At 37.7% G+C, this 12904-nt stretch overlaps 1 protein-coding gene across 3 annotated transcripts in view; it reads right to left on the bottom strand.

Moving 5' to 3' along the window:
• UGP2 (UDP-glucose pyrophosphorylase 2) overlaps positions 1–12904 on the bottom strand; it is a 56525-nt gene that overhangs the window by 32744 nt on the left and 10877 nt on the right. For all 3 annotated transcript variants that reach the window (XM_005212738.5, NM_174212.2, XM_024998265.2), the window contains 2 exon segments: positions 4095–4222; positions 3143–3250 (listed from right to left, as the gene is read on the bottom strand). In XM_005212738.5, the coding sequence (XP_005212795.1) occupies positions 3143–3250; positions 4095–4208 (222 nt within the window). In that variant the 5' untranslated portion in view covers positions 4209–4222.

The following is a 12904-nucleotide window of genomic DNA, read 5'->3' as shown; positions in this document are numbered from 1 at the left end:
TAACAATGTTTTTGTGCACACCTTTGTTGCAAGCATGACATGAGAAATGTCATTCTAAATGGCTATTCTCCCACAATAATTTCTTTTTAGTTAAGAGGGTAAAGTATTACCTGCATTTAAAAAATAAAAACCTGTGTATACTATATAATGTTATTTTGAAAGGAAAATTGATCTGTATATAAACTCTATGCGCAGAGAGAAAAAAGCTTGGGGGAAAGGGAAGGGGAAAAGGGATGGAGCTGGAGGAGTATAGGGGAAGCAAAGTGAATGAATATTAACCTACAATTTCTATTCTCAGAACTATTTGCAAAAGCTGGCAGTTAACATACAGAGTATATATAAGACATACTTGTACCCTCAAGAAACTCATGACATAGTTAAAAGAACAAACTTGTTTTTTCCCTCTGCATTTCAAAACTGTAAACATTACAGGCATATGGGATTGTAAGCATTTCTTTTACAAAACCTAGGCTTTATAAACAGACATTTTTAATGGAGATTTACATTTTTATAAACAAAAAGACTTCATAAAATCATATTATTCCCAGAATTCTATTTTCTATTCTTTTTTTTTTTTCTATATCAACTTAGTATTTCTATCAGTAACCATGGTTCACTGCAGGGGCATAGCCTCCTGAAAGGATCTGTTGCTGGCATGGTGTTTGGAATGGTGGTGCTGAACTGGAAAAGGCCCTAGGCGGTTCTGACTCCTCTACTTGCTTCCTTCCCCACTGTCCAATCCCCACTCCAAGAAATCCTACTACATATCATAATCTCTCAAAATACACAAACGCAGATTTCTCTATTGGCAAAGGAGAATCTTGAATCATAAAATATAGTGAAAGTAACAAATTTTGGGTTCTTCCTTCAAGGTAGGCTCTATCATCAAAAGGTTAAGTTTGTCTAAGGAGAAAAAAAAATTCCAAGTCATCAAGAATTTAGAATAAAACCACACCTTTATCCCCAGGTATGTCATTAATCAGAAAAGTGAGGCTATATCAACGAAGAATAAATTCCAAGCAAAAATATTAAGTATTTAAAGTGGAAAAATACATAATGTCTAAATTTTTTATTGTAATTTTAGGCCTGCTCCCAAACATTCTTTTTTTTTTTAATTTAATTTTATTTTTTAACTTTACAATATTGTGTTGGTTTTGCCATATATCAAGATGAATCCGCCAGAGGTATACACGTGTTCCCTATCCTGAACCCTCCTCCCTCCTCCCTCCCTGTACCATCCCTCTGGGTTGTCCCAGTGCACCAGCCCCAAGCATCCAGTATCATGCAGCAAACCTGGACTGGCGACTCACTGAATTTATAACTAGATCCTTTTTAAAATTATATAACCTATCCAGAAGATTGCTCGAATTTTTTCAAGAGAAAATATGACTAATTCTACCACTTAAAAACAAAAAAATAAATCACAATGCATTACTAGAGCAAAGGAAATCAAAGACTAAAATATAAGACCCTAAAAAAAGAGCATGCTGTAATTGACAAGCACTACAGACAAGAGAAATTTTAAATTTAACATCAAAAATGAGAGACTCCTCAAGCTGAACTCTTAGGTGGGATTTTTTTTTTTTTTTTGCTTTGCTTTTTTTTACCATGGGCATGTAATTCATAATTTTTAAAAGTTTAATAACTGAAAGACATTAAAGAGATACTCTTTACCAGTAAACTATATTTAAGATTTTCTCATTTGAAAAACTATGAAGGACTCCATTAGCTTAACCCACCAGATATGGCATACCAGAGAATGTGTACATGCTTAGTTGTGTCTGACTCTTTTGCAACCCCATGAACTATAGCCCTTCAGGCTCCTCTGCCCATGGAATTTTCTAGGCAAGAATACTGAAGTGGGTTGCCATTTCCTTCTCCTGGGGGTTTTCTCGACTCAGGAATCAAACTTGAGTCTCCTGCATTGGCAGGCAGATTCTTTACCACTGTGCCAGCTGGGACACGCTATACAAATGAACACATACAGTTATATTCCAATAAAACTTTACCAACACAAGCAGTGCTATAGCCTTCAGACAGTAGTTTACCAAACTCCTGCTCAAAACAAACCTGTTTTTAAACCAATATTAGATTATCTCTTATTACATAACAAATAAACTATCTACATACAATTATTCCACTCCATTAAGTCTTTTCTACCTTTAGTGAAAATTGCCATAAGCAGCAGTGATCAAAATTGCTGGAAAGGAAAGAAAAGTCAATGTGTTAACCTAATCTGTCCCTCAAATAATCTCTTTGTTTAGATCAATCATTCACCTCAGGATACATGGTCTCTTGGCCTCAAAGACCAGTAGGAAGACAACACATGCATACAAACCATTACTACTGATTAGGCCAGCTAAGTACCACAGTATGATAGAAATAACCACAAACTCAGCAAAATGTTTCATAGTTTAACATATTTCCATATGTTTCCAAATAGAGTCTCATAACAAACCTATAAAGTATAGAAAGCACTTGGTATTATTCTCATTTTTTATAAAGCTCAAAAGCAGTAGAACTAGATTAGAACCTCTGAGACTATTGTACTGCATCTCTTCAGAGCAGCTTTCTTCAAGGGGGCTGATGACAGAAGTGGAGGCATTTAGACTGGGCCTCAAAGAATGAGTAGGACTAACAGGCGAAGAGCCCATAGTGTTCCAAGGAAACAACATACACAAAAGACTAGGGAAATCCTATGTGTGTGAAGGGAATGTTGGGCTGGTTCAGGAAAAGCAGGTAAGGGACATACAGTTAGAAATGTGGGTTGAAAGCACGGAAAGAGCTCTGAGTAGCTGACTTCATGTCTGTACGTGACCCTAAGGACAATGAGACATTAGATGGTTTGGAGAAAGAAGGAAGAGAACGTAATGAAGCTTTTATCATGTGTCTGAACAAAAGAACTGCCTCATACTAAATCATGTTAAGTTATGAGGCAGTGCTTTAGGGAGATCAGACTTTCGTAAGTTCTCTGCAGGACAGGATGGATGAGTCTAACAAAGGAAAGTGGCAGAAGGCTATCTCTGTAGTTTCAAAGTCTGAAGTGATGGTTCCCACAGGTACCCTATAGTACCCCACCCCCAAAAGTGACACCAGTGTTCTAAATTACCTTACATTTCCCTACATTTTATCTAAAACTTACCGAATCTTCCGGAGGTCTCTGGATTTTTCCCCAATCCACAGAAGGTCCCTTTTCTTGCAAAAATCTGTGAAATAGCTTCCGAAATCCATCAAGGTCTTTTTTAGTGTGCTATGAGAACAGAAGTCATTGTTATAGCTAACAGAATGCTTAGTATTTAATAAAAACAGACATATATTGTACATTTAAAATACCTTTCAGAGAAATCCTTACAGCTTTAAAGCATGGAGTACAGCAGAGACTTTTTTACACTCCATTTTAAAACTAAAGAGGAAGAAAGCTAATAGGAACCATACTTAAAGGAATACAAGCAATCTCCCCATCTCCCACCAGTATCATGTCATCTGAATACCATTCGGTCTACTTGAATTCCAACTGCTTCTCTACATTTACTCACCAATATAGTTCTCTACTTCCTTTAAATGCAAATTAATCTCCACCAAAAGAATAAGAAAGAACAAAAAACAGCTAACCTCAAAAGGCTAAGTACAAATTTAAATTTGAAAATGAAAAGGATAATCTGTTGATTTACAAGAAAGTAAACACTTGCCTTTTCTGGGAAACCTCTATCATAGCTGTCAGAGTAGCCCAGTTCTGTTAGAACAGGCTCTTTGGAAAAGGCATCCAGGATATAAGGTTGATAAATTAACTTCTCACAATTTTAACTGAATACTTACATCCATTTTTTCCACCCAATGATATCAAAACACAGAAAAATAAATTGTAACTTTGTTCTGATTCTTTTAACTTTAGAAACTTACCAGAATTTAAAATATTTAAAACAGGCAATGGTTTTATACTGAGCAAATACTGAAAATCCTTAATTAGTAAGCAATCTTAATTTTTAAAATATATCATTACATTTTGTAATTATTTCAGGCTAGATGATCAGTGGTAGCAATAACAACTCAGCATGTAGATGGATGAAAGCAAAAACATAGTGTAGGGTCCTTACTTCAAATTCATGTGATGGTGCTGTGGTGAGTATCTTTTCTAGTTCCTTCTTCACAGATAATTCTAGTTCTTGTCGAATGACTTCTTGGAACTGAGAAGCACCATCCTGAGACATTGCCTTGCTGAGATCTAAAACAAAAATGTAAAAACCACAAACTGAGAACTGACAGCCATTCAAACAGCTGGTAAACCACAACCAATTTATTTCTGGTGTGCCAGTTAAATGAAAAGGGCTCAATTCTCTGGTCCCATCAACCTCCAGGAGGATTTTAACATTGCCAACTACTTATGACTTGATAATCATACTGGCTCAAATTTGACTGTCTGGTATATCTATATGCTTTTTGAATGTATCTAAAATATTAAAAGATGAAGCAGGTGGAAGTAAAAGGATTAATCTTCATTTGAGCATATATTAAATTGTTCCATCTCTATTAATGTTTCTGTCCTAGCCATCAAAGCTGCAGACAAATGAGAACATTCAAAATAACATTCAGTTCAGTTCAGTTACTCAGTCTTGTCCGACTCTTCCTGACCCCATGGACTTCAGCACACCAGGCCTCTGGTCCATCACCAACTCCCGGAGTTTACTCAAACTCAAGTCCATTGAGTCGGTGATGCCCTACAACCATTTCATCCTCTGTCATCCCCTTCTTCTTCCACCTTCAATCTTTCCCAGCATCAGGGTCTTCTCAAATGATTCAGCTCTTCACATCAGGTGGCCAAAGTATTGGAGTTTCAGCTTCAACATCAGTCCTTCCAATGAACACTCAGGACTGATCTCCTTTAGGATGGACTGGTTGGATCTCCTTGCAGTCCAGGGGACTCTCAAGAGTCTTCTCTAATTCCACAGTTCAAAAGCATCAATTCTTCGGTGCTCAGCCTTCTTCACAGTCCAACTCTCACATCCATACATGACTACTGGAAAAACCATAGCCTTGACTAGACAGACCTTTGTTGGCAAAGTAATGTCTCAGTTTTTTAATATGCTGTCTAGGTTGGTCATTAACTTTCCTTCCAAGAAGTAAATGTCTTTTAATTTCAAGGCTGCAGTCACCATCTGCAGTGCTTTTGGAGCCCAAAAAAATAAAGTCTGACACTGCTTCCACTGTTTCCTCATCTATTTGCCATGAAGTGATGGGACCGGATAACATGATCTTCGTTTTCTGAATGTTGAGCTTAAAGCCAACTTTTTCACTCTCATCAAGAGGTTCTTTAGTTCTTCTTTACTTTCTGCCTTAAGGGTGGTGTTATCTGCATATCTGAAGTTGTTGATATTTCTCCCGGAAGTGTTGATTCCAGCTTGTGCTTCATCCAGCCCAGCGTTTCTCATGATGTACTCTACACATAAGTTAAATAAGCAGGGTGATAATATACAGCCTTGACGTACTCCTTTCCCAATTTGGAACCAGTCTGTTGTTCCATGTCCAATTCTAACTGTTGCTTCCTGACCTGCATACAGGTTTCTCAAGAGGCAGGTCAGGTGGTCTGGTATTCAGAATTTTCCACAGTTTATTGTGATCCACACAGTCAAAGGCTTTGGCATAGTCAATAAACCAGAAATAGATGTTTTTCTGGAACTCTCTTGCTTTTTCAATGATCCAGCAGACGTTGGCAATTTGATCTCTGGTTCCTCTGTCTTTTCTAAATCCAGCTTGAACATCTGGAAGTTTATGGTTCATGTACTGCTTGAATTCTCCAAGCCTGGCTTGGAGAATTTTGAGCATTACTTTACTAGCATGTGAGATGAGTGCAATTGTGTACTAGTTTGAGCATTTTTTGGCATTACCTTTCTTAGGGATTGGAATGAACAATGACCTTTTCCAGTCCTGTGGCCACTGCTGAGTTTTCCAAATTGGCTGGCATATTGAATGCAGCACTTTCACAGGATCATCTTCCAGGATTTGAAATAGCTCCACTGGAATTCCATCACCTCCACTAGCTTTGTTCATAGTGATGCTTCCTAAGGCCCACTTGACTTTGCATTCCAGGATGTCTGGCTCTAGGTGAGTGATCACACCATCGTGATTATCTGGGTCGTGAAGATCTTTTTTGTACAGTTCTTCTGTGTATTCTTGCCACCTCTTCTTAATATCTTCTGCTTCTGTTAGGTCCATACCATTTTTGTCCTTTATTGAGCCCATCTTTGCATGAAATGTTCCACTGGTAACATTAATAAGGGCATATTTTGTGGAATATGTCCTTATGGATCTGCTGCCTCATAAGAGAGCTGAAGGGTTTGGCAACTGAAACAAAAGACTTCTTCCTCCAGGCCAGATGAAAAATTTAAGGATTTTTTTCCATTTTAGAAGGGGGGTCACTTCAGTTTATATTCTTACCTAAAGAAGAACTCTTGAGAGATACTGGCAATTCCAAAGTGCCTCCACTTGCCTGGCATAAAAATTTTCATTTTAAAAGAAGGGCACAGGGCCGCCTCCCTGTTTCTAGCTCCTAATTAAACTTCTATGCTCATCTGTGTCGAACAAGATTATCAGGACTTTTGACATAGCTAGACACCTCTGTAACAGATGGATCTAACTAAAGATGACTGAAATGTCTGTTAGGTGAAAACAAACAAAAATAGAAAAATACAGAAAAAGGAAACAACCCAGACTCAAGTACCTTGGGACAAAGATACTAACACAGGCTGTTTTACGTACTTCATTATCTAAACAGAAATTCTGTCTACTTCTTATAAAATAAGGAAGAGATTATTGTTCACGTCCCCCCATCTTCAATACCTAACTCAATCTTAAAAATGTGTTTTGAAGCTACATTTCATTGATAGCTAGTCAGTTCTATAAATGTTGGTATCAACAATAGCTAAAAAAAACCTCCCACATGCCATAAATTCCTTAATTTGTTATCTGGGCAGAAGGAAACACATAGACAAAATTAAAGGCAAGATAATCAATATTTTAAAGATAGTTTTGAGAGCAGAAATTAAATTACTGTTAACAATTAGTAAATATTTAACACCTGAGGTGATTTAATGCAGACAGCCTCTCCCAAATACTGAAAAATGTTAACAAGTGAGATATTTATCATAGCTTTTCGAAAAAAAGTTTATACACAATTTCCACCATGTTAAAAAAAAAAAAAAAAAGAATTTGGTGAAAGCACACAATCTAATCCTAAAATAGTATATTCTAACTGTGCTCTTTCTAAAGGCTAAGTTTATGGACTCCAGTAAAACTATCAAAATGACTCAAACTGTGGTTCATAAACAACTTACATGTGAGCTAAGAAACATCATAAGAAACACACAGGGTTATGTTTCATAAACAAAGATATGTTTCAACTAGTAATTTGCAATTTGATTATAATCTATAAAAAATGATAATAATGAATGAGCATACTGGTACAACTTTTTTTGCACATAAAGAGTTTAAGTGCAAAATAGAGTCACATAATTATAAAAATTACTTACAGAATTAACAAATTATGTGATAGAGTCACATAATTATAAAAATTACTTACAGAATTAACAAATTGATACTGTCTATATTTACAAATGCAGAGAACAGGTAACCATGTACATGTTGTACAAAGTAAAATTAAGATTAAAAATGAATTAAAGCTTGAAAGATGAAGTAATTTACCAATTTTAAAATGCATACACAAAGACCTCTGAACTACACACGTTCGTTCAAACTGAACCAATGATGGAAAATACAAAAAGTGCAGCATTTCTAAAGAACCAGACATTTCTACCATAATTATTTTCTATTAAAAGAATTTTTCCTGTTCTGTCTTTGGAGAACCTTTCTTTTCCCTAAGACAATCATCTTAAGAATGTTTTCAGGCACTACAATTTGTAACAATCAAAAAAACAGTCTTCTAATGGGTCCACAGTATTCAAGAGATTGAAGCCCAATGCACTTCAGGGTTCAGCACTATCACTGTGACAGGTAACTAAAAACCCCTACAGAGCATTTTAAACTAGAGTTAATGTGACATCAACCACACATGTTATCCTCTGGCTAACTTAGCTGTAGTTTAAAGTTTGTCACAGGTTAAGTACCCCACTAACTCCCATATTAAATAAAAAGTCACTTGGAAGAAAAATATACTAAATATAAAACCACTAAAGAATGCATATATCATTTGATTCTATGTCACAGACTGATTAAAACAGATCAAGAAGTTACTATAAAACAATTTTAAAAGTTTTTTGTTAGACTCAAAAACATCTACAAGACTGCTTTGTTGAAGTTAGGTCCTAAAGGCCAGCCTGCATAGTCACATTCCTCCAAATAATGATGGAAATATTTAACTTATATTTCGGGCAAATGCCAAAAGTGAGATAAAATTAAATTTTATTTATTTTTACTACAAGTCTACAAAGTCTGAGCTGTTTGAGACATGAGAAAAGCCTAGAAAACAGAAAAAAAAAAAAACAAAAAACCACCACACCAAACTTTAGAGACTCATCCTGCAGAACAATAGCCTATCAATGTATGTGATTTAAGGCTAAAAACACACAGAACCCATGTTACTATCCTCCCTTCCAAGCCTAGCAAAGAAGAACTGAAAGCCTCACATTTAATACTAAATAAATACTTAAAAAAAAAAAAAACTACATGTGATCTTTGCCAGCTGCAGTAGGTCCAACCTTCAGGAACAGAAACACAAGATTCACACTTGAGTTGTGACAAATATTCCAAACCTTATTCCTCCTGTTCATTTGATATGGCACCAAAGCAAATAGAGAACCATCTGCATTCCTTCTCCCCCTCTACAAATCTGAACAGCTTTTACAATAGAAAAATCAAGCCCATTACCTCTTCCACCTCTTTCCACCGCTGTTTCCTTCCCTTTCTCCTGTGTGAGGTGCTACTACAAACTTCTGATTTTAAGTCATTTAAGAAGGGGCTTTCAATGAATAAAGAATTTTCAAGAATAAGGAAGTGTGTTTAATCAAGAAGAATGTCTATTCTTAAGCACCTGGCACAGACTAAGAAGCACAGCACTAGAAACCATTTCCCTTTGCAGTGACCTCTTTTATCCATTCCTGAATTCTTTAAGAAAGACTTGGAGTTTTTGGTAGGAAAAGAAGTATAGAACTTAGAAGCTTTCTTGGACCTAACATTCTCGAGTTACACTTCTGGCAATGGCAGCTGTGTTTCTAATGGAAGGTCAATTAAAGAACCCACTGACTAATATAAACTGCTGCTGCTGCTGCTAAGTCGCTTCAGTCGTGTCCGACTCTGTGTGACCCCATAGACGGCAGCCCACCAGGCTCCCCTGTCCCTGGGATTCTCCAGGCAAGAACACTAAAGTGGGTTGCCATTTCCTTCTCCAATGCAAGAAAGTGAAAAGTGAAAGTGAAGTCGCTCAGTAGTGTCCGACTCTTAGCAACTCCATGGGCTGCAGCCTACCAGGCTCCTCCGTCCATGGGATTTTCCAGGCAGGAGTACTAGAGTGGGGTGCCACTGCCTTCTCCGAATACAAACTAGAACCTCCTAAGATGTTTTGTTCCCCCTCACTTCCTAACAATAGAGAATTGATTCCCCTCTACTTTAGATAGAGAGCATTTTAGGGACAAAACACTTCATTACCTCACTCATAAAATCAAGACATTTTTAGAGATGAGAGAGAGCATTTGATCTACTCTCAACATTTTACAAATGAGGAAACTGAGGTTGAAAAGTTAAATGACCTACCCAAGGTCACAGAGCAGGCTAATGCTGGAAACAAAGTCAGTTTATTCTGAGCCCAATTCCACCACAGTGAGGTAGAAATATCCTGCTCATTTCTGCCAACTAGTCTGGCTCTCTCTACTCTTTGGCACAAAATTCCTAAGTAACATTCTCCTTCAAAAGCATTTCTATCAGAATGTTTTATTACAGGAAGCTCACATCAAGCTGGGTTTACAAGTATTGTCTTAGTTGACTTAATGACAATTTAGCCAACTGAGGATAAAACAGGCAGTAGCTTTTTAGACACCTTTCCCCTGCCTCAACTTCCTAACTTTTCCCTGTTCATGAGTACTAAGATTTCAACATCATGGACTTTTCCCTATCCAAGTGGCGCCAAAAAAGCGGGAAAGGGAGGAAAAGGGGAGGAGGAAAGCAACAGAACTGAGAAGTATGAGATATTCAATCAAACAAATTATTGTTTTTGTTTCTTAATTCTGTTATTTTATCCATTTCAGCAACTAAGAAGTATACATAATACCCTTCCCCTGACATTCTGATATAGACACAGACAAAACAACTTCACATTTCAAAGCAGAAAGCTAGCTTCACAGGGAGCAGGGCACAGAGAACACCAAGGGCAAGGAAGGTGAGGAACCCTCCCTCCTAGGCCACCTCCTATCCCTCAGATCTAATTAGTCCTAACCTTCCTTGGAAATGCATAAGGAGAGGTACCCAAAGTCATAGAACCGGTGAGCTCACTTAAACCAGGAAATGACCTGCAATCCAAATAAGCATGAAACTCTAAGAATGCAATGGCAACCAGAAATAAGCATGAATAAAGCTGAGGATGGGGCTTCCTACGTGGCGCTAGTATTAAAGAACCCACCTGCCAATACAGTTTAGACGCAAGAGACACGGGTTTGATCTCTGGGTTGGGAAGATCCCCTGGAGGAGGGCATGGCAACCCACTCCAGTATTCTTGCCTGGAAAATCCCATGGATAGAGGACCCTGGCGGGCTACAGTCCATGGGGTCATACAGAGTCAGACATGACTGAAGCAACTTAGCACGCACGCACAAAGCTGAGGATATATGCTGACTAGATTTATGACCTATTAAAGCTAACCAGCCTCTCCTGGGCTCTTATTGCAGTCCTTTAAACTCAGCTGTTTGTGAATATTCCTCCTAAAAAAACTCTTCTTCTATGGATTCAGCTACCCAGTATTATCCTACATCATCTCCTTTTATTATAACCATGCCTCAATTTCCATAACTGGCTCCTCCTTTCTCCTCCTACTCTCTGGGTTTCTAAAGATTCTGTTCCCAGACTATTTCCCCCCTTATTCGTTCCCTTATTGTTCTCCTTACTGATAACTCCTAAATACATGCCTCTCATCCTGATCTTTTTTCCTGAGCTCCAGGTTAACATTCCCTACCACCTTCTAGACCTTTTGCACCTGGACACCCAGTTGGGTACCTCAAACTCAACATGGAAACCAAACTCATCATCTAAACTAAATTCATCTCCCTGCCCCAGCCTCCATGGCATTGACATTCTGCTAATCACTGGTAGGCAACCTAGAAACCTCAGCCACAGGTGGTTCATCCTTCTTCACATTACATCCAAATCCAATACCAAACTTAACTGAATCACTACCATTCCATTCATTGCTTTTAATTCCTATAGCTGCAACCTTAATTTCACTCTCCTGGTCATGATGACAATAGTTTTCTAACTAGTCAACCCATCTGTCACTCTAATCTGGTGATACCAGGTAGAATGGGTTTGTTTCCCTAAAAATGCAACTCTAATTATATCACTTCTCTTCTCCATTTGGTGGGATTTTCACTTGATGGAAAAGAAATACAAATTCCTGAGCCAGGCACATCTTAAAAAGCCAAGCTGAAGTACTTTTTTTGAGTAGCTAAAGCTAATGAAAGTGCTCAAGAAGAAAGCCTAAAGGTTCCAAGTTCCTGTTTCAATAGGACTTCTAAAACCTTAATATACATACAGATCTCCTGGAGGGCTTGTTAAAACATAGATTTCTGGGCAAGTGCCCAGAGATTCTGATTCTGGGTCTAGTGTGAGGAGAATTTGCATTTCTAATAACTGAATGTTGCTACTATTGCCTTGAGTAGCTCTGATATAGATTATACTCCAATTATCTGAACATGTTTGTAGCAGCCATGCATGTCAATGGTCTTCCTACCCCAATGCTATTCTGGTCATCTATTCTGTTTCAAGGCCTTCAAAGATGGCACTAGGCCCAGACTGGTTGAAAGCCTTCTCAAGGATTGGTTTAAATGTGAAACATAAAATGATTCTGGCCAGTGAGCCTCAAAGATATGGTTTGCCAAAGAACTTTGGATAAAGGCATTACTCACTGAAAGAACAGAAACCTGAGAAAAATGAATATGTGTCTATCCCTCACCTTGGGTTTCTTCTGATATTTAGTGACTCTGAAGAAAGCTGACCCAAGAATGAGGCAAACATACTTAAAAGGACAGAAGAAAGAAAAGACTGATGCTGTTTTTGTACTGAATTAAACAACTCTGGAACATCCCACTTCAAGTCTCTCATTTTTTTTTTTTTTTTTTTTTAAGCTAACTGAGTCGGTATTTTTCTGCTGTATAAAATTAAAACCATCCTAACTATTGTAAGACTGTTCCAAAACACATATCTCAAGTGTCACTCAATGCTTTTAGAGAAGGGTGAGCAGAAATGAGGAGGAAAAAATAGAAATTAAAGGCCCAGTTGTGAATTTCAAAATCATAAGAATCATCCCAACAACTGGGAAACCTCTCTGATCTCTCAGCCCCCCAAAGCTTAAACTCTGTGTGACGTGAATAATGTCTGCTATTGTCGGGGGTGGCACTCCTAGAGTTCTAGGTAGTAAGTAGCTTCTGAACACACAAAGAGGTCCCCCTTTCTACCCTAACTCTGCTATGTGGAGGTTTTAATCTGTACTGTATTAGACACATATCAAAAACCCCCAAAACTAATTCTTTGCTGAGATGCCTGTCTGTAGCACTGTAGTGGTTTGAATAGCCAATAATATATCATTTGTAAGTGTTTAGTTTAAATGTAACCTCTTCCTAGAAATCTTTCTAAACTAACCACAGTCACCCATCATGTTTTCACGTGGTAGATCCTTGAACCTCCCCTTTAT

Source organism: Bos taurus, chromosome 11 (assembly GCF_002263795.3).
Source record: "Bos taurus isolate L1 Dominette 01449 registration number 42190680 breed Hereford chromosome 11, ARS-UCD2.0, whole genome shotgun sequence".
Classification (NCBI taxonomy): domain Eukaryota; kingdom Metazoa; phylum Chordata; class Mammalia; order Artiodactyla; family Bovidae; genus Bos; species Bos taurus.
The sequence above is the reverse complement of the archived record's forward strand: the minus strand, read 5'-3'. Positions and strand labels throughout refer to the sequence as shown.